At 34.4% G+C, this 21,572-nt stretch overlaps 3 protein-coding genes across 3 annotated transcripts; 2 read left to right on the top strand and 1 right to left on the bottom strand.

The window, feature by feature from the left end:
• Positions 1 to 2,025: 2,025 nt before the first annotated feature.
• Positions 2,026 to 13,692, top strand: LOC131786284 (lipid droplet-regulating VLDL assembly factor AUP1). The gene is made up of 15 exons (XM_059103318.2): positions 2,026 to 2,195; positions 3,140 to 3,277; positions 4,126 to 4,210; positions 4,545 to 4,613; positions 5,140 to 5,254; positions 6,362 to 6,434; positions 7,114 to 7,150; positions 7,414 to 7,458; positions 8,467 to 8,540; positions 8,986 to 9,052; positions 9,595 to 9,664; positions 10,126 to 10,293; positions 10,897 to 11,030; positions 11,113 to 11,213; positions 11,645 to 13,692. The coding sequence occupies exons 1-15, from the start codon at positions 2,152 to 2,154 to the stop codon at positions 11,667 to 11,669; spliced, it is 1,245 nt and encodes a 414-aa protein (XP_058959301.2). The 5' UTR covers positions 2,026 to 2,151; the 3' UTR covers positions 11,670 to 13,692.
• A 461-nt stretch (positions 13,693 to 14,153) lies between these two features.
• Positions 14,154 to 18,620, bottom strand: LOC131786283 (L-seryl-tRNA(Sec) kinase-like). The gene is made up of 6 exons (XM_059103317.2): positions 18,115 to 18,620; positions 17,851 to 17,939; positions 16,749 to 16,950; positions 16,183 to 16,258; positions 15,517 to 15,610; positions 14,154 to 14,702 (listed from the first exon to the last, which is right to left on the bottom strand). The coding sequence occupies exons 1-6, from the start codon at positions 18,618 to 18,620 to the stop codon at positions 14,290 to 14,292; spliced, it is 1,380 nt and encodes a 459-aa protein (XP_058959300.2). The 3' UTR covers positions 14,154 to 14,289.
• An 80-nt stretch (positions 18,621 to 18,700) lies between these two features.
• On the top strand, positions 18,701 to 21,572 carry LOC131786309 (V-type proton ATPase subunit e). The gene is made up of 4 exons (XM_059103348.2): positions 18,701 to 18,837; positions 19,388 to 19,435; positions 19,584 to 19,709; positions 21,154 to 21,572. The coding sequence occupies exons 1-3, from the start codon at positions 18,722 to 18,724 to the stop codon at positions 19,687 to 19,689; spliced, it is 270 nt and encodes an 89-aa protein (XP_058959331.2). The 5' UTR covers positions 18,701 to 18,721; the 3' UTR covers positions 19,690 to 19,709; positions 21,154 to 21,572.

Below are 21,572 nucleotides of genomic sequence, written 5' to 3'. Positions count from 1 at the left end.
AGGAAATAATTAATGCTACAAGTAGTAGCAGCCCCTTTTCTTTATTTTCTAAGCAGGCGAATGTTATCTTCTGCACTTTTACAAATAGACCCTATGCCATTCATTCGCGTGTTATTAGGAGCGGAAATAACATATGAAAATAACTCATCAAAGTTCTAATTAACAAGTTCTTTATTTCGTTCTCAACTTACCCGAAGATTCCGAAGAACTAGAGATCATTTGAGAAGTTATTACATTTTCACGAGAGACATTCACCATGACCAGATTTAAGAGATTTATTTAAAGTATATACCTAACATGATAGAATCTGCTGATCAGAAAATTTCTCTGTCGCAGGCTCAGCCGCTGATAGTTAAAGTAATACGCGTGATGCTACATCGAAGGCGTTCGTCGAGGGTCGAACACACAAGTTTATATTACAGCGGTCAAATATAAAATATGTCATGTAAGCTTCAGCACTTGTTCCCCACGAAAAATTCAAAAAAGAATTATTCAAGATCGTTCTTAACAAAGGAACTTTGAGGTCCTGCGGCAGTTTCTTGATTTTGTTTGAGTATTTTGTGGTTGTCATAAAATAACCACTGAGATATATTTCTTTTGAACAATTTTCATGGGATTTTTATCAGTAAGCTAAGTGCGAGTTCAATTTTTTTTTATAACGGGCACATAAAATAGCATAACACCGTTACTATTTTCTTCCAGTATCAATCATTAAGAGAAGAAGAAATATTACTAAATGCGTGATCGCGTAGTTAATAGCGATTCCCAAAATCCTAGATTCATGAAAACGAGCCATCAATATATACTTCTCTGTTTTTGTTTACTCATACGTGGCTCACAGATAAAGTTATACAAAAACTAATACAAATGTTTTCAGTATGTTTGAGCTATTTACAAGGTTATCAATGCGCTAATAAGCCTAACAGTAACGTTTGAATTTTAGACGGTAATGTCGCCTCTCTTAAAAAATTAAATTATGAGAGAGATTCTCCTTGCAGCGTTGAGTCCGTTGAGAGAAGTTCAATGTTTTTTACTTACGTAATACGAAAAATTTGTCAACACTGAAACGTCAGATAATTCGTGAAATAACGAACGGGAATTTCAAGAATTGTACACACCCTGCGTTTATGGGGAATTCTGATGTAAATGGATGTAAGTGACCTTTCCGATTTTGTTTCCTCAGTATGCGAAAAGCTCGATGGATTCCTCCACTAAAATACCTAGAAAAATTATAAAACTTTCGCGGGTTATGCAAAAATCGAATACTTCTGGTACGTTTCATTATATTTAAAACTCTGTTTTCAAAAGGAATTCTCACCTTTGTTGGTCCGTGGGGGCAATGCCGAGTTTCATTGCTTACGATGGTAAACGGTTTGCCAAAAAATTGGATCGGTACATTACCACCATTGTGTTCAAAGACGGGAGACGCTGCAAATGTATAATTTGAAAAAGTATTTCGGTATACTAGATTACGTACTTAGAGTGTTTTCCAAGAATTTTCCTATATATGAAATACTTTTAAATATTTCAACACTTTTACGCCCGGAGCATTGCGTAAGTTTTTTTTACAAAATTGCCGCCAAAGATCAAGTCTCTACAAGGCCCACACCGAATTGATAAAGGCAAACAAATCAGCTAAAAATAAAAGAAACTGCCTACCATTTTTCGAAAACTTCTTGTGATTTAACTCCTTTGAGTGCAAGGCCTTCTTTACAAAGCATGTGAAACTAAGAAGAAACCTTTCGAGCATATCCTCGAACTCGTCTCTTTTCCCGTCGAGATAACCCAAGAAGTACTGGTTTTCAACAGAAATAGTGTATAAATAATAATAACTTCGATTTATTTAAAGAAGAATGATTAGTCGCCGCCATCATTACGCATTCTAGTGTCTTAATCAAAAATTGTCTTCTGTTTTTAGATGTCATCCATTCGAGGGCTTTCGCAATATTCTCGAATTCTCGCGGGTTTCATAATGTCCCCGCTGACCAAAATTACCGTGTATCCTCTACGAACGCCTTCTATAGCGTCACCCAAGTAAGACCGGCGACGGACCGGCGACGTGGTGTGATTCCTGGAATATAACTACGTTAAATTATTTTCATTTTGTTCTTTTATGGGCTAAGACTGCTTTCTGGTGTTTTATAAGAGAAGATGGCCTTAGATTTGAGACTTACGGACTTACTGGATCGTGACAGGTAAAATGGCATCAAGTATTGATCATATTATTTCAAGTTAAACCTGTACGAAGTTTAGAATAATACAAGGGAAATTCCTCGTATATAAAGAACGAGACTTTGATATAGATTCACATTTATGGACACTAAATTAGACAGGCATTTACTACAGCTATTATTTTTAGGACAACACTGTGATAATAGATATATAAAAAGATGAAAGCATCAACCTAAAGAACACAACAGTAGATCTCGAGCTCAGAACCAAATTCCTGTAAATAACACTTTTAGAAGACTGGCTAACAGAAAGGAGAGTGACTACTGAGTTGCTGGGAGTAAAAGCGCTAACTTTTGAAAATCAAGTTGTCACTTCAAAGTATCATATACTTTGTAAATTTCCTTTGCGATCATATTTCCTTACAATAAACAAATACATGGAGCCTACTAATATATGTTTGTTATGTTAACTCACAGCTAGAAGCACTTGTTATCTGGTGACAATATTTTTCAATAGTCTGTCCTCTAATATGTAAATGTATGACCTTATCAATTTTGAGTCAATTGAGCCAAAAATTAGACTATTACGATTATTATTTGTATGTGACGTCACCCCCTAGCAAAGTTTCCCCACGTTCTATTACTCCATATCATTGTTATATCCCTCCCAACTTATGACCTAAGTATAAGTTTTTAAACATATCTTGATATAAGTTTCAAAGCTTGGAAGGTCAACAGCCTGAGTATCAAACCTTCAAACGATGAGTGCCTTCACAAGAGTCTACCCCGAGAAGGAAGCAAAAACTGATTGAGAGTGACTTGACTTCGTGATTGGGGCAACTCAACCATACTTTGCAGCAATGGAGCTTCATGTAGGGCTATGGACCTTAGGGAGAAGTGCAAAGGGGGCAATTTCACTTGTTAAATAATTATTACATGAAGTTATTGTTTTGTTTGTTTGATTCTAGGCTGCCAGGTGGTGGAGGACCATTACCACTATTGTTATACATTCCATGTGGCCTCCTGCTTGTGATATTTAGAATCTTCTTTGGACTTCAGCTCCTTCTTATGTTGACAGTGTTACCCAAAGGATCAATAATAAGGAGGTGAGAAACTATGTCACTGTACAGCTGCTCCTAAAGAGGCCTGAGATTAAAATTCATGTGTGGTCAGGTTTAACCACAAATTCCAATTAAAGCTTGAAAACTGCATGCATGAGTGCAAGCTTTCACATATGCTGTATCTCCTTGAATATATGCCAATGCTCTAATAAATGTCGTCCACTCAATAATTGTCACCCGCCTGTACCACAATGTCAAACAAGCACCCCTCTAGGGTAAGTGCACCCCTCCTCTCTCATTTCCTTGAATAGTAGGGATGCAAGAAATATCTGTTTCTATTACCACTTTTTTTATCACTCTTCAAGCTTTAAATACAATGAAGTCAGTACAGGTGTATAAATTGGACCTGCTTTTCAAATGCTTTGCGCATTGTTTTTACATACCTATGAAATTTACATATCTGGAAAATTAAAGTGAAGAAATGGTATTGAGGTGGTGTCTAAACTTGACTGTCACAAATGAGTGAGTAAACATATGCAGGTATGCATATATAGTGTGAAGTAAAGACAGAGTCTTTATTCAAAAAAAAAAATGCTGGTGCCAAAGAACTAGGATGTGTCTTGAAAGACTACCAATCAAATAGAAATGATTGTCTTTTGACATGCTTGAAATGATCCAATACTTTTTAAATATGTTTACAAGCATTACCATTACCAAAATATTATATGTTCCAGCTCAATGTGAAATTAATTAGATGAGTTATTTTAATGATCACTAGTATTAAAATACTAGTATTTAATGATCACTAGTATTACAAAATTATTTTAATAAACTAGATGTGCTTAAAGGCCTTAACATGAGAAGCTAAAATTGTGTTCCTTTTGATTTTGTAGGATTCTTCTCAGAGTATCTAGTAAGATATTAGGGATTGCTGTAACCCATGAGGGATTTGAAAACTTTAATAAAGATCAGCATAAGGTACTAATAAAGATTCTTCAACATTGCTTATTTGCTAAGAACTGTTTGTGTTTTGGCATCAAAAGAAATCCAGTATTTCATTGGTTTTGCTTGTGTTCATGCTGTGATTAGTCTACAAAACTTGCTCCCCACCATAGTTTACAGGGTCATATAGATAATGGATGAGTGCCCTGTCGATAACTTATCACTGTGTTTTATTTAATAACTTCTAGAAAGCTAAATTACTCTGAGAATGAGAACAGAATGTCATCATCTCAAAAACTGCAAACTTAAAAGTTCTTGAACAAAAGGACAATTAACTGTGGTGTACATGTTTTTCATTTATTCTTTACAGCTTGTTGTCACCAATCATGTTACATGCCTGGATAATGTTGCCGTTGAAACAATACTTCCTAGTGTTATGGTTAGTCTGACCTATAAGTTGTCTTAATGACTGAGTTTCAGTCTTAAAATTCAGCTCAGACAATTGGGAGGGGGCTTGTTACTTTAAGACAAAAATAAAAAGTAAACAAAATTGAGAAATATCTTTATTATTAATTTCTGATTAAAAAGATAAAGTTTCACTCTTTCTATAAACTTTCAAGTGATTTTGCTGACCAGTATCTGGACTGATGGCTGGAACATGCCACATTTGAATCTGATTCACAAACTAGCTTGACAATTTGTTTGTGGACTTTTTCGGTCTGTGATTAGTGCTGTTTAAAGCTTATACTGCAAGTGGTTACAGAGCTGACTGAAATTTTAAACCTTTGTTACTGTGGTGACTCGACCCCATTGCCTGGCAGAAGTAGTTGAAATAAATGAAGCCATATACTACTATTACTACTACTGATAATGACTCTATATCATTAGACAAACTATCACCTACAAGTTAATTGATATCTGCAGTGAAATGTTGTATTCAGCAAAGACCTTGTGATATTTTCCAGCCATACAGCAGATGTGATTGTCCATGGCTTTTAAAGTGGGTCCTAGGGTATCAAGAATTTAGTGCTGACAAACAAAGAGAAAATGTAGACAGAGAGATTAAAGAGTACTTACAGGGTAAGAGCTACAGGTGTAGTTGATTTAATGTAGTTTTGGTGTTGTGTGTAAAATAGGGTGTAAAGGATTTTTTGGAGAAGCTCAACTCTACAATGTGTCACTTACTTCTTTTGTGCTCTAAAAGTGTTGGAATGATACTGCACAATCCTCGTTTATTTAGAGTTGTATTAATAATAATTTATAGAAAATAAGGAATAACAAAAATACTATTGACTTTTTCGGATTTCAGCTTTTTGTCACAAGAAAGTTTGATTATCACTGGATGTGTTAACTTAATAAGAAACATTTATATACAGGGAGCCACTGTGCACAAGGGTCTTAGTTGAAAAATTGGGAACCAATTTAGAAAAATTATGTACTGAAAGTTTTAAATTGGTGTACTTTGAAAAAGTTTTTATTACATTTTCAGTTTTAATGCCCCTGATTAGACAAGAAGTGTAAGGGAGGCTGTGATATGAGGGATATTATTAGGAGTATATTAAGCTTTTTTTGTATGTACCCTTTTGCACCCTAACATTAGCATTCATATTCTCTGCACTGGTACTGGCAAGGAGAATTTGTTTGACAATCAGAAGCTTCTTGAATTTATTTTCCTTTTTTCTCCCTTAACTTTTAATTCAAGGGTAATACTGCAAGGAGAAATAAGAAAGCGTCACTCTTAAGGGTTTAAGGGTTCAAATCCTTTGTGAGCAGGATGAACTTAACTTGAAAAGGGGAGTGATAAAAGCTAAGTTTTTCATTTGTCTCATGATGTAGTCACGTGTGATGGGATCTACATCACATGTGACTACATCGTGAGGCAAATGAAAAACTTAGCTTTTATTGTTATTCACCACGATGAATAACCACAACCTTTTCTATGAAATTAGAAGAGGAATAGTTCCCACTCAGGTGATGGTATTGATGCATTTGCCTTCAAATTATCTTTTTTCCCTGTAATCAAACACTTAGATCGAGAATATTTTTTTCTAACTAACAGCATCTGTAGCAATCAAAATGTTATTTGAAGTTAAAGAAATGTTTCTAACTTATAGTGGCAATAGTTTGATCCTTATTTCATTGTATATCTATTGTTGTTGCAATTATAGTTTTTTTTCTTTTGTTTAGGGTCTGACTTTCCTCTTCTGGCATTTCCAGAGGAAAAAATAACCAATGGAAAGAGAGGCCTTTTAAAATTCAAGTATGTATCATACAGTTTTTCTTAATCTTAATCTAAATCTAAATCTATTGAGTCTGTAAAATCACACAACATCACACAAACTCTAAAAATAATAATAACTATAATAATGTTAAAAATCTAAGAGCTTCACATAATACAAAAATATAAATTCTGAATAAAAACTAGTACAGTAGAATATTAAAAACTACTGAGTACCTTAGACCTAAAACTGTTAACAGACAATGTATTTTTTGCTATTAACAATGATTAAGTACTTTTAAAGAAATTTTACACTTTTTAGATGAGCAGTTTTATTTTCATTCAGTTCCTTGTTGACCAAAAGTGAAGTTCACAAAGTAATTCAGCTGCTATCATAGTGTGTAAAGTAATAACACCCAACATTTTACTGCATATTTAGTACCTTTCTAAGGCTTGAAACTTAATGTAGTTAAGTTTCAACCAAATTATATATTTTAGTGGTGTTTATTTATGTTTTGTGTTTATTTACTATGTAAAAGCTTATCGCAATTTAAGCTTAGTTCTTCATGAATTATTGGCTATTGGGGCCAGGATTGTGGCATTGGCATTTTGTCATGATAATTACCCACATTGACTGTCAACTTGATAAGTTCAAAATGTGACTGATGAATAATTTGATGCATTTCTGACAAAGTTTGTTTGGTTTTCCTTACTGTTACAGCTCATGGTGTTTCCAGTTTAGCAGCACTGTATTACCTGTAAGTGGTATTACTGGCAATATCTTCTCTGTCTTTGAATAAATTTTACCTCAATAACTGAGATTAACACAATTCTAGTTACTGATGGGTAATATCATGGAAATGGTTCGGAATTCTTGCAAAAGTAATGTACAGTTAAAAATTTATTTTCCAAGGTCTTGGAAGATTAGGGAGAAGTGTGTTTTTCTTTTAGTTCCAGTATTCCAGTATTTGTGTTTATCTTCAAATACCTTCCTAATGATATAATTTTTTGATTTTTGCAGGCAGTAATCACAGTGAGACGCCCTCTTTTTGTCCCAATACCCCCTGTGAGTTTGTATTCTCACTCAGTTAAATAGTTTTGAAATTGTAACTTACAGTGGGTGGTTCTGGAAGTAAACTTCTTAGGATTTTCTATTACTTTCTATAATCTTAGATATGTGGGCATTCTGAAAATTTTCCACTAAAGAGAGTTTTGGTAGCTTTTAGAAAGTAGAAGGATTTGCATTAGAGGATTATGCTCTCCTATCAATATTTTGCCTCAAATACATTATTTACCCATGGATAGGCCACAGGTTTTTATTTGAAAAAAAGGGATGAAACTTGGGGTACAGCTTAGTATACACTATTGAAGCATTTTGACACCAGCATCAGTAAAGTTTTTTTCAAATTGTTGTACTTCTCTATTATTTCAAAACAAACATCACTTTAAAATTACTTTAATTGGTAATTGGTTTCATTACAACAGCTACGTGACCTCTGATTGCAATTCACTAATTTTTTTTTTCCACGAAAATTAATCAAAAATCTGTGGAGCAGCCCATGCATGGGTGCAACATATGTGCTGGTAAATACAGAATATATTTGCATTCTGACTGTTTTCTAAGTAGAATATGATATTTTCATTTCTTGAGTTAACACAACCCCAGCTTACCATTTGTAGGTCACTTGACCAACTGTTACAAAAGGCCTTTTCTGATAAATTGTTTCCTTTGGTTAGTTATTTATAAGTTAAGAAAAGGAAAACTCAGCACACTGACAATTAAGTTTTTGGCTGTCAGTTTGAGATAAACAATCAACTAATATTATAAACGTACAGTTTTCAGCTTCAGATAAGTAATGAAACAAACATTAAGTTTAGACTGAAAGCCAAAAGCTTCAGATTTTAAGATTGACTTTTGCTCAAAGAATGGCCTTTTATGGAAAGATGAATTTCAAGTCCTGGTTGCTCTTCTATTTCAAATCCACCAAAACTTGTTTATCATAAAGGAATGCTATTATAATAATAAGACAATGATATAAAGAAAAGTTTTTAAAACTGTTTCTCTTTTTGATAGCATGTTTTAGGAAGTGGTTGGTGGCAGGACTTTTCTTGGTCTTTGTTTGTACCATATACACTTTACAATATAAGGTGAGTTCCTTCAGGGGCCAGTGTCCCACAATGAGGGTATAATTTATTTTTAAAGAAACAGTGGTGCTGCATCAGTAAGGGGGAGTAACAAAGATAATTTGGGTTAACTCCCTCTGATTCTCTTTGCTTTAAAAAAGGGCTTACTCGTTAGGGATCGATCCTGATGAGCTCCCAGTGAAATGAAGCCTTTTTGTTATAACTTTAATTAATTATTCTGGTTGAGTTTTCTGCTCATATAGCAGATTCCTATTCTAGCATACAAGAGAAATATTATTGCACCAGCTCTTGATTGCTAATAAAACATATTCATATCTTTAAAATCTTTTTGTTGTTTTATGCCATAGATATTTTCATTCATGACAATCAATATCAGTACCTTCTAATTTATCTTTTTTCCCCAAAATCCTGTGGATGATCAGAAACCTTTTTTAATACTTTTTTGCAGATTTCTTCCTCCAGTAGAATCCAAAGTAGAATCCAAAGCAGAAGACATTTCCAGTGATATACAGAAGGTGTGACACTCCTCCACCCTGGTCTTATATTTATTTTTTATTCCTAAATTACTACCAAAATACAGCAAAAGAAATTTGGCAAAAGAGTTGGACTCAGTTGTTTGAAATTCTCAAAGCATGGTTTCCTACATTGCATGTAAGTTATATTTACCCTAACCCATTTTTAACATGATGTAATTCATGGATAAATTTCTCCAATGAGAGCCGATCAGATTGCAAGGATCACCAGCGATTTCAAAATGCATGTAATGATGGCTAAAATGCACCAAGGAGGTTATGCCAGAATGCATCAATTTCAACTAATCATCTGTAGGTAGATGTGAGTGACAGTGACAGAGAAAATCATTAATTTCAACCTCAATACTTGACAATGACCAGAAGTTGAATGGCAACACAGAAAGTACCATTTTGTGACATTTATAGAAATTGTGACTAGATTTTCAGCGCCCATGGTTTTATAGATTGTCTACAAGTTTTTTTCAGTGACAAGAGTACACAATTTGGCATTCATTGCATGATAACGTTTGTTCTTGATACTGCAGTACATGGCTAGTTCCTCTGGGCTGACACCCACAGGCTTCACCGCTCAGGATGTAAAAGACCTGGAAGCAGGTATACCTTTTCTTTTAAAAGAGCATCAGTGACGTTAAGTCTCAGAGGCCTAAAGTGACCCATAATTTTTGCTGCTTGTCTTCAGTTGCTATATTATAGACGGACTAGGAATAATGCCTCCAGGATGGAGTGCTAGTTCATAGCAAGTTAACCCCCTGCCACCCCTCTATCCAACAATTCATCTGATTTTCACAGACAGTCATATAGAACCAATTTTATTCATCTGGATGGAGATCAGAGGAGCATTGTGAAGGCAATTCAAAGTATCTTGTGCAAGAAACTTAACACAATGATGCAACCAATGTGTCTTGCTCCAGGCAGGCCACTGTGCCTGGTTACCAGTTTGTCACAGCATTTTCTATAGTTTGACAGCAAGAACTTTGGATGCTCAAACAATTAAAAAAAATTCTTTTCACAAAACCCATCTTTTAAATATAATTTATTTGTGTGTTGTGTTGTAGTTCATAAAAATCCCCAATCTCAGGAACCTAAGTCAGCCCCAAATGGAAGCACCCCTCCCAGTCAGCCCCTGAACAGTACAAGTCGAAACACAAGGCTGGCAAGAATGGTACAACAGGTTAGAGAAGTACTTCCTCAGGTTCCCTCATCAGCTATATCAAGAGATTTGAGTAAGTTGGTTTTAATTACAAAATTTGAGTAACTATTTCTGTCATGAAACCAATTTGTAATATATTAGACAAATGGAACTTGATTCCAGTTTTATCTTTTCAAGAGATTTTGATTAGCTAGATATTTAACAAACTGTTCTGAATGTTTTGTCTGTGCTGTAAATCATTAATGAATGATTTATTAAAAGCTATAATTTCTGTTTATTATGTTCGTTGGAGGGTTGTCGATCACCTTGTAAAGGGAGGTGTGCCAACTACTTTTTCCACTCATTGGTTATATTATTGTGAAGTAATATGTTGCATGTTTAATCAGTGCTGTAAATTGTTTAATATTAACAGCTAGATAAAGTTTGTTACTCATGTCAATTGTGCATCATTTGAAGTTAATCACTACATCTTGCACAGTTAGAAGGAGTATTTTAAGTACAGAGTAGAACAATGCAATGATTTAAACCTTACATCTACATTGTAGCTTTTCAGTCATTGCTCATTGCTACAAAGTAAGCTGAAGAACTGAAGTGCACACAACTAACCATAGTCTGACATCTCCTTACCTTTTTAGCCCACCCCTCCTAAATGCATGGCATGTTCTCTTTATTCAAGGTCAGACACACTGTGTTGATACAACTATCACCAATATTTTGGAAGGAAGAGTCAGCTACGCACCAGAGAAAGAGGACAGGGAAGCTAAGTCAGATAGTGATGGGAAGACTGCCTCTTCAGGGAATGCTAATGAAGTGAGTGTTTTTGTCATGACAGTGAGTCAGGGCAATCCAGTGTGTTTGTTTGTTCTTTTTTAATCAAGACTATTTCTTTCAGAAAACTTCAACTACACCTCAAATAAAATTTTCACGAAATTCAGAGGAAAGGCAAAGACTTCTTAATCAAAGGAAAGCACAAATGCTTGAGAATGCAAGAAGGTAAAAAAGAAAAACATGGCAAATTTCATGCTATATATAACACTGTTATCACAAATGTAATGAATGTACAGTCTAGTCCTATTTACTGAAATTGCATGATTACTGGAATAATACAATAAGGATCAAGCAACATGTATTGAGTGACAGAAGTAACCCAGAATCAAATTGGTTTTGTTTTTACATTGATGTAGGACTGGTCCAGAAAACTAGTGCCACCTTCTTAGCCAGTCAGATGCAAAATTAAAGCCAATCACATCCTGGTTGTATTTTCTTGTGCTTCAGACAGTTTGCTTGTTTTTACTTTTAGTTCTCAATTGCCCCTTCCTTTGCTGTGATTGGCTTTTGTGATTACTTTCAGTGGGTTTTAGTTTTAGAACACTCCATCCAAAGGGGTTTTAAAATAACTTACCTTTCTTTTGTTTTTATTTCAGGCGCTTTAGAGATAATCAGCTTTAAGACTAGGAACACTGATGATCATAATTATTTTGTGTTTCTTGGAAGTCACCTGTTCCATACTTCACTTTAAAGTTTGTTTTCCCTGAAATACATGTTAGTTTGATTGGGGTATCCTAGTCCCCATCTTTGTTTAGCATCTTTTGCTTCAAATTCGTAGTTTATATATATTTATCATCCATAATTATTATTTTTATCTTCCTGATAATTCATACTTAGTCTGGCAGATCTATGAGTTTACATTGTCTTTTCTCCATATCTGACTTTTTACTTGTGGCTTGGGGTTTTGTGTGCTTCGAGTATGTTGTGTAATGCCAGTTGATATTTAATAGAAGAAGATGACTTAATTTTTAGAACAAGTAGTGTATGAATTGCTCCCTATTAATAATTTTTCACACAAAATCCAGAGGGATGCACTAGGTGAATTGATTTTAGGATAAAGTTTGTCATATACCTAAAGTATGTGTACTTGACATTCTAGCTGGGTGATAGACTTGGAGATAAATATTGGAATGCATACTGAGTCAAGAAAAAATAGTAACCTACTGGGTAAGCAACATGTTGGGTATTGTTAAAAATATTTTTTCAGATTTCAATGTAATGTTGTCGGAATGCATTGACCAACACCAACATTTAGTATTATAGAATATTCACTTTTTTAAAATTTCAAAAGATATCAGGCACATACAGTGTAAATCCTCAATAGGACCTCAATAGAAGTGTCATTCTGTTGGGAACCAATAAGAGCTAGAAAGCCAACTGGCCTTCAAAACTCCTTACAAATGAGAGGGTGAATAGGGTTTTCTATCATTAATAATTATTCCTATAATAATTGATTTTCCTAAGAGTAACTAGAGTATAAATGTTAGTAGTAACAGGTTATATTATTAATAGCTGCATATTAACATATTTATGAAAAGGGAATCCTACTTGAGCAGAAAGCAGGCCTAAAAGTATAGTTGGGTTTGTGAGATGAATAAATGCATAACCTAACCCTATCAAGTTATTGTTGGATGTTGTAGGTGTTTGTATATCGCAAACATTTTTTTTCAACAATCAGGGCTGGGTCTCCTTCCAGTAGTGTTTTTGAATTGCTCCCAGTTTAACTCCTCAAAACATCATGATCAAGTTTTACAGTAGAACCCAACCAACTAACTAAAACCAATTAACTATAACCAACTAAAAATTGCTCCCAGTTTGACTCCTCAAAACATCGTGATCAAGTTTTACAGTAGAACCCAACCAACTAACTGGGTTTATTTTAATCAATAAATAGTTTAATCCGGTGTAAAAGGAGTCCATGCTATAGGTAAATGAATAAAGGAGTAAGTTCTAAAGAAACTGTGGTGCTGTATTGGTGGGAGAGTATAGCAGGTAATTTAGTGTTAACATCTGAGTTGAAAACGTAAATTAGCCACCATAAAGGGTAAAAAAGCTGACATTTCAAGCATTAGCCCTTCATCAGAGCGATTTGTTGACGATTCATCAGAGCCCTCCATCTATCGCTCTGACAAAATACTAACGCTTGAAACATCAGCTTTTTTACCCTTTATGGTGGCTAATTTACATTTACAACTCAGTTGTTAACACTAAATTACATCCTATAGGTAGATGCAAATGATAAATTAGTTTAGGTAATAACATGATTAGGAATTTGGCTTTAATAAGCCAATACCCCAAGTCATCCTTTTACACTTAACTAGCAAATCATGTTAAGCTATGCAGAGCAGGGTTTGCATACTAAGTAGGTACCTTAGAGATATTTACACTTTACAAAATCATTTTCTACCTTAAATTTCGAAGTCTTGCGACTTGTGTTAATGAAATATGCACTGATTTTCAGCCAATCAGAAGCACTAAGTTTTTTATGTACATTGTTAAAAGTATTTATTAATCTTTTCATCTCCAAGACTTCATTAGTAATTCTCCTTACTGTCTACCATACAATTCTTGTGATGTGAGTTTGGAGAATTTGGTATTGTATCAACCAACAATCCCCTAATTAATATTTTTCATTTTCTCATCACTTGTCTGCTTGATGTTGGATCAATATTGTAAGGGAGAAATTCTGTCTTGTCACTTATGGGAGTTGAGGGGTTTTGACTTTCACATTTACATAACTCCAGATGATAGACAGCCAGTGAGGTGTATGGTCCTATGTGTTAGTTGCTTATAATCATCTCATATTCAACAAGCATGTGTTTATGCTCATAATAACTATTATCAATTTTTAAGAAAACTAAATTGAAATAAAAAGAAAACAAAAGAACCTTTTTGGGGGAAACCAGCAGTGATATGACAATTTAAAAAAGTAATTTTTCCTAAGAATCAAAGTTGTATCATTTGTTAACTTTTTAGTTTTCTCTTTCCTGATCTATGCCACAACTTTTCATAATAACAAGGGTTGGATAAATTTGGCAACATTGTAAATCCATCATTTTCTGGGAGACTTATAATTACTAAAAGTCATTTAACATTGGACAAAACTCAGAAGAAACTTGAAATATAATTAAAATTTGGCAAGCATTAAAAATTTAAACTTCATGTATTGAGTTCTTGCTTAAAACTGTTGGCCTATTTAATGTTGGAATTCTATAATTTGTCTAATTTTAAAAGCACTGTCCTATGATTGAATAATTTCATTAAATAATTCTTCCACATATGACTTAAATTCTTCTTTATCTTCAACATCTGGAAAGCAGCAGAGACAAAAGTGTGATCTAGAATCACCAATTCTTGACTGTCCAGCCACAATGTTTTTAAAATGTGGGGTACTTCCTTGGACAAGAGCAATTTGCTTTTCATCAGATGTGTCTGATTGCTTGCAAACTGTGTCAAGTGTTCTTTCACGAGAGCTGTCCCTTGTGATCTCTGTTTTATCACCAGGCAAGTGTTGTTTAGAAGCTGGACTCCTCTTCTCTTTGCCACTGCATTCAGAATAGCTCTTGATGCTGTGTAGATTGTCCAGAAATGCCTTCTTCTGCTTGTTTAACTGGGCTGCCAAGAACTGAAGCTCTTTTTTCCCCTTTCCACTTCCTGCATTGGTAATATTTTAGGAAAACAGAGCAATTTTACCAGTCATAGAGTAGATAAAAATTTTAACAATAATACCAATAAATATTTTTATTGCGATTATTATTATTATTTGCAAGGTATTGGAATACTTGCATATGGCTGCCACTGTTCAAATATGATTATTTCTGATCTAACAGATAGTTTTTCCTTCTTAAAATATAGAAAAATAATAATAAAATAATAGAATAACCTCCCTCTCAGACAGTATTAAGAAATTAAACATTTCCCCCCTTCTATCTGCACATCATTGTGAGGTTAATCGAGCAGAAACGGTTTGGTTTACTGAGAAAGTTTTTTTTTTTTAGCTTGACATGAAGTAAACATAGTGCAATAAAACATGAATGAACCACTGTAATTTATTTGGGAATTGGAAGGAGAATCCTCTAAGTGAAACCTGTCCCACATTAATTACGGTTTAACACACTTTCATGACTAAAAGCATCAATTATTCAAATTATATCACAACTTACTGGTACTTGTTCATTAATATTACAATTTTTTTGAAATTATTTCTATGTGATGGAGTCAAAACAATATGCAATGCATGTTTGCACGTGTTTGTGATGTACAAAAACACAAAATAACCCATAAATACCTTTATTGGGATTATGCAAATGAATTTGAACAGGAGAACAGAATAATTTGTAGTAACTGCAATTTTTATATCACAGAAGGAAGACAACTATCCTCTTCCCTCCAGTTTGGATCCAGTTTTATTTTAAACCTGACATGACAAGTGGCATGTAATTCTTAATTTCTTATTGTTAAAACCTACCTTTTGCCTCAGAGATAACCTTGCTGACATATTTTCTAAGAACCTGGTCAGTCTGATGGACAATGCTTGTTATGCATGCCATTCTTGACTTTTCCTATAAAAGCATAAAAAGAGAGCCTCTAATACTTAGATAGCTTCCTTAGATTTTTAATTGACTAAATTTGCACTTGTTTATTGATTTTTAAATTTGAGATAATACTTCTTAAAGCAGTAGACTGCATTTTTTATTGGTTTATCGGTATAATAACCCACTTGAGATGTAAATCACAAGCTGGAGTGATGTACAAACTTCTCTTGTGTTCTCCCAACATCTCAATTGGGTTATTATGCTGGTAAACTGATAAAAATGTGAGGCCTATTGCTTTCATAAAATGCACTTCAATTGTTGTAATCTTCTATGGATTTACCAGTGCAATAAACAAATTTTTTTTTTTTTTACCAATCTAGTATATCAGTTATTTATGAAGGCTTATAGTATCTATGGATTAGCAAAACAATGATTATGGCTCTGGCTTTACTATTAATCATGATCATGTTGTCAGCAAGGGGTATTGTAATTTTCTCATTGATTGATTAAATCTCCATAAACAAAGAAACATTATTTTGTGAGCAGTACAGGTAGTCGAGAGTTCAAAATCCATCAGTCACAGTTATAAACATTCCCACCTTTTCCTCAAAGTCCTCCACACATTGTACTGCTGGGTGCTTCAAAGCCTCTCTAATAAGTAGAGTCACACTCTCCCTTATGAAAAAATATTAAATAACATACATCACATCACATAAGAATTTTCAGGCATCATTTATTATTAAACTGTTATCATGAGATGTATCTTAAATAAACCTGATCCCACTCTGAAGAGGGGCAGGTTTAGAGTTCACTGAATGTCACTTATAAAAAAGTCCAGTCTATAAATAATTTTATCTAAGTATTCAGAGAAATCAGTTGTAAACCAGTCTTAAAGACTATTTAAAGGTGTTGCCTCCTATAATTCCTTTCAAAGCAATTATAAAAATGAATTTAAAAATGAATAAATGAATTTAAGTCATTTTTAGTGCATGGCCCCTTTTTCATATAAACAAAAATGTCAATCATTGCTTTAGAGAAAAGCAATGAATTCAGAGAGGAGCCAAACCTTCTATATGATGCATTCACATTATGAATGGACTCTTGTGAGAATTTGGATGTTGTGGAATAAATGCAATATTCAAATCTTCTCAGCGGATCAACCTACATTATTTCAATATCCCATTGTACTTCAGATTTAATTGTGACACTGAACTGCTCCCAAGGAAACTTATCAGGCTCAGGAGGTTCCATTTTACTAAACATATTCTTCATAGTGTCTGATGACACTGGGTGGCTCCTTAAGTTGTTTCTCTCCTCTGCAATTTCAAGTGGACACTTCAAGAACACTTCTGCAAACCCAGCTCTGTCTTCCTTGAAACAAAACAGTGACAGCTGAAACACTCTTTTTCAGAATCATAGTAGTAACCACAATTTTATTTAGTGTGGTTGAAGTAGTTCTGGACAATTTCTTTGGATGAGCCAAGTATTACATAAAACAATGGATAGACTCAGAACTTACCTAATAACTTGGTAATTTAGTATTATCAGTGAGTGGATATTATGTAAATTGTCCACCACGAAGAGTTTCAAAGCTGATTTTTAGCTTGAAAACTCTTTAAGGTGGCCAATTTACATAATACCAACTTCTTTATAATGCTAAATTACCCTGTTATACTCTCCCACAACGTGGCACCACATTTCCTTTAGAAAGAAACCCCCTTTATTAATTTATCTAATGACTGGATGGAGTATGGGCAGCTCCCCAGAGAGAAGGGGTGTCATCCCAAAGAGTAATGTACAGGATAGAGTAGGGTTGCTGCTACACAAGTCATTTAGAATTTATATATCAAATTCTAACAGTCTTTGCAGGAGTTGAACATACAGAACATATCTCGTAGTCCCCTTTACCAAGTACAATAAAAAATCTTAGATACAAGTTTGAAAAGGTAAAATTCCTTCTTCCTTGAAAATTATCAAGTTTCCCTATCAAGTATGGTTGAACTTTTTAAAATTTTGTAATTTTTAATTGATTTGTATTAAGTATGTCCATTCCAGCAACTACTGTACCAATGTGTGGGGTGAGACTGGGACAAACTGATCAATTCTTGAAGTGGAGGAGGATGTGATCCTAAATCAAATATCTCTACCTTTAAGATTTTGAGAAGTTGGCCTCTCTGTGTAACTGCATTGTTTATCATTTAATTCCATGCATACCAGTACCTTTGGTGTAGGCTTAAAAGACCCCCCTATGTGTACAGTTTACTTACATTTTCTTGCTAGCTGGACGTATTCATACCGCATACTGTGGTAAAACATATTGTCATCCACTAAAATGACATGAGCACTACCATTCCACCTGTAACAATGACAGTGATATGCATGAGGGTTAAATCTTAAGCCTTGAAAAATCATTGATCTATAAATGATGGGATTCTGGGCAATTTCAGGTGGCAACCCCAAGCAAATCCGCTGGCGTAATTCCGTGGTCTTAAAGCAATCATGGCATGGGATGAAATACGTACGTATTTTACCTCCAGCTACTTGAACCACTCTCAATGCAGGAACACTTTCTGTCTTTCTTAGATATGCTTCTTAGGAAAATGCCCCAAAACTCTTGAAAACCAGACAATCCTTCCATCTTCAATTCAACTGCCTCAAGATTTGATCCGCTTCCTTCATCTCCATTTCCACATGGACTATTTTGTAACAAATTCATAATTTTTTCGACTGCTTCGAGTATGTATTTTCTGTGCTGTTTCCATAATGAGTAGTTCTCAAAATTCTCTAGAGTCTCGCTATTACCAACCCTGTTTTCGGTTTCCATTTCCAAACCGTTTTGAGCTGGGTTTTCCGTACTGCTACCATACAAGTCTAAATCAAAAGGAATTAAGTCATCGTAACACACATATATTGTGTGAAAAGAGCCGTCCGTTATTTCCTGCACGTATTTATGCAATATTTTTGCAAATGTAGACTTTCCAGCAGCAGGAATGCCACAAATTAACATTACGCCAATTTGGCCACTTTCGTCCGCCATGTTGACATGACAAACACGAGAGAAACTGGATCGACTCCCGCCATCCTCTACAGTTGCAATGTTACATCTTCACGTGACTTTACATGTCCGAATAATTCAAGATGGAGAACAAGGGAAATGCAGTAGGTTTGGCAGTTGTTCCAGTTATTGTTGTAACGGCCATATGGGTAATTGTAGGTGGAATTGTTCCTCTTTTTATCAAAGGACCGAATAAGAGGTAAATGATATTTGATACTTCTCAAAATTTTAATGCCACTGAACTCTCAGAAAAGACCTTTAAGTCTGGCGAAATCCAATGTGAATGTAATGTTTCCAATATCCTTTACCTGGTTTAAATCTCTGTGAACCCTTTTCAACTCCTAAGATCTGATGATTTATTTTTACTACTAGTTGCCACGCATTTTCTTGTTCCGTAGTTAAAAGAATTAGGTGTTACGCGAAATCAAATTTGATTCTTTCTTAAGGCTATTTTTAACCGGATAATGTTTTGAGATTACTAAGAGAAGTTCAGTACATTTAAATCATTTCTGGGGTTAGACGGTTAACTCCTCTCGGGAAAACATCATCATAAGCGTATTAAAGAAACTGAGCAGTTTCGGAGGGGTATAGCCAATCTTCTCCAAAAATTTAGCCTTCGACTTAAACTTAATTCAAGGGAAGAAAAGGAAGCTTATAAGGATGTTGAAGTGCAGTTCTTCAAGCTAAAATCTTTGAAAACATGGTTTTAGGTTATGACAAAGTTAACTTTCCAACATTTTTGATTTCAGATTGATACAGACAATGCTTGTCATGACTGCTGTCTGCTGTTGGTTATTGTATCCTTTTAGAGTTTTGAGCTTCATAGCTATTTGCTTATTTAAATTTGTTTTTGATCTAATATTGGTACATTTGCATTTTAAATGTTTAAGGAAACAAGGAAAGTCACATTATTCAAGGTTCCTATTTCCTTAACTCATGATTTAGCTGGATTTGTGCTTATTTCTGTCAACTTAATCCTCTTATTGGACCAGAAATACAAGCAGGGGCATTAAGGGCAGCTGTCAAGGAATGGGGAGGCAAAGATGTTTAGCCTCATGAATAACATTAAAGGTAAATACTAAAGGCTGGTTACAAGGTACTGACAAAAAAAGATGAAAATATAATGAAACTGATGAAGGCAGCAGAGCCCCCAAAATTGCAAGAAACAAACCTGGTGTGGTGTTCTTATGGTTTTCAATTGAGTGGCATCTTTTCAAAAACCTTTTTCTTTTACTGTATTGGCCCAATCAAACAGAAAAAGCATGTTACACAGGACACATTTATAAAGAAAAACAAAAGCTCTGACTTTGTTTAGACTTTGGCAGACAACAAAATGCTGAGATTTGCAGTGTTCCATTTTTAAGTAATCCATCAAACTCTTCCTCTTGTTTGTCTGGTACAAAATATTTTTAGCATCTTAATAAATAGGATTTTGTGGAACAACAATTCTTATATGTTTTCTCTTGACTCTTAAAGTGTACTCTACTATCTGCTACATTCAAATTGTTTTCAATACAGCATCCTTTGCATATTCCTTTGCAGTTATTAAAGACTGCTGACAAATATATAGGCATTATCAGCCAATGTGAATTTTAGGTCTGTTGGAATGCAAGTGTAACTAAAAAACCCCAAGATATCATCCTACAGTTTACTTCATAATTGCAGGGCGTGAAATTAACTTTTTTTTCTGATAGCCACTTGGCTCCTAAATTCTTCAAAGTGGTAGCCAATTCAAAAAAAGTTGGTCGCCATTTTCAAAGACAAACAAAATCTTTCTTTACGCTGTCAGCGTTCTAGATAGGCCCTCCAAAATTAAGTTAGGGAAAAGATCTTTAACGTGCTACAAAGTGGACAATGTTCAGGCTTATCTAAATCCAAGATGGCGTCTAGTTATCGATCGAGATGCATGTGCTACGTTTTGGAAACAAACTTAACAAGGAAGTTTCCCGCGGATTTATCTTTGCAAATTTTTTGAATTCTCTATATCTCTTGGTAGGTTATAATGAAACGTTCTAGTCGCCAATTTGGCGACTAACTTTCAGGATTTGGTCGCCAAAGTGAAAAATTTGGTCGCATTGGTGCCTGTATTAGGTGCAATTTCACGCCCTGAATTGTCACATCAAGCTTATTTTAATTGACAAACTGTCTGTTATCGAATGAAAAACTAGGAGCTTTTATTATGTTAGCTATACATGGCTCTCTATTCTGTACCTTTCACCACTGGAGCTTATCCAAGTTTCTTTAGCATTCAGTTGTCAGCAGTCTACACCCTAGCATCTTGTTACAATTAAGTTCACTTTTAATGCTAGTTGGAGATAGACTCTGTCAGAGTTAAGAGTTTTACAACACTAAACAATGACCTGTTCAGGGCACAGACCCAAATCTTTTGACAAGGCCATTAACAATACATTGTCCGCTAGTTATTTGTATTGTGGTCATGAAGAGAGTTCTTAACATGTTCAACTGTGAATATTAAAGCAAATTATGTTACACATTCTTCTGGTTTCTCTTGCAGACCCAATGATTTGTAATTGTATATAGTCTGTTCTGGTGATATGATGTAACAGGATACAGATTGAATTATCCAAGAGGATTTTTATTAACTTAATGATTACTATTAGGTTACTGGGGATCAGTGCAGGAAGGAGACAGTATTTTGGATGTTGTAAATTTTAACAGTTTACATGCTAACCATTTGATCCAATCCATAAATTGTAACCTAATCTTTTCTTATGTTTTCTGTTTCAAAAGTGTAAATTGATTCCTTTAAGAACTTTTTTCATAAAAATTACAATTTGGCATTGGTGGTGTATGAGGTAGACCAAGAATTTATTTGTTCTTTGTTATAATGGCACTTTAAAGTGTATAATGATCTTCTGGTTATATCTACAAACAATCTGAAGGAGAGCATTGAATAAAGTTTATTTTAATGAA

Source organism: Pocillopora verrucosa, chromosome 1 (genome assembly GCF_036669915.1).
Source record: "Pocillopora verrucosa isolate sample1 chromosome 1, ASM3666991v2, whole genome shotgun sequence".
NCBI lineage: Eukaryota > Metazoa > Cnidaria > Anthozoa > Scleractinia > Pocilloporidae > Pocillopora > Pocillopora verrucosa.
The sequence above is the reverse complement of the archived record's forward strand: the minus strand, read 5'-3'. Positions and strand labels throughout refer to the sequence as shown.

Excerpts from the sequence above, each read along its gene's own strand:
- LOC131786284 (XM_059103318.2), top strand. The coding sequence starts at position 2,152 with ATGGCCTTAGATTTGAGACTTACGGACTTACTGGATCGTGACAG. Across the intron at positions 4,211-4,544 it reads TTAATAAAGATCAGCATAAG|CTTGTTGTCACCAATCATGT; the intron begins GTACTAATAAAG and ends TATTCTTTACAG. Across the intron at positions 7,151-7,413 it reads TTAGCAGCACTGTATTACCT|GCAGTAATCACAGTGAGACG; the intron begins GTAAGTGGTATT and ends TGATTTTTGCAG.
- LOC131786283 (XM_059103317.2), bottom strand. The coding sequence starts at position 18,620 with ATGGCGGACGAAAGTGGCCAAATTGGCGTAATGTTAATTTGTGGCATT. Across the intron at positions 15,611-16,182 it reads TGGAGGACTTTGAGGAAAAG|GAAAAGTCAAGAATGGCATG; the intron begins GTGGGAATGTTT and ends ATGCTTTTATAG. Across the intron at positions 14,703-15,516 it reads GGTTATCTCTGAGGCAAAAG|GAAGTGGAAAGGGGAAAAAA; the intron begins GTAGGTTTTAAC and ends TTACCAATGCAG.
- LOC131786309 (XM_059103348.2), top strand. The coding sequence starts at position 18,722 with ATGGAGAACAAGGGAAATGCAGTAGGTTTGGCAGTTGTTCCAGTTATT. Across the intron at positions 18,838-19,387 it reads ATCAAAGGACCGAATAAGAG|ATTGATACAGACAATGCTTG; the intron begins GTAAATGATATT and ends TTTTGATTTCAG. Across the intron at positions 19,436-19,583 it reads GCTGTCTGCTGTTGGTTATT|CTGGATTTGTGCTTATTTCT; the intron begins GTATCCTTTTAG and ends CTCATGATTTAG.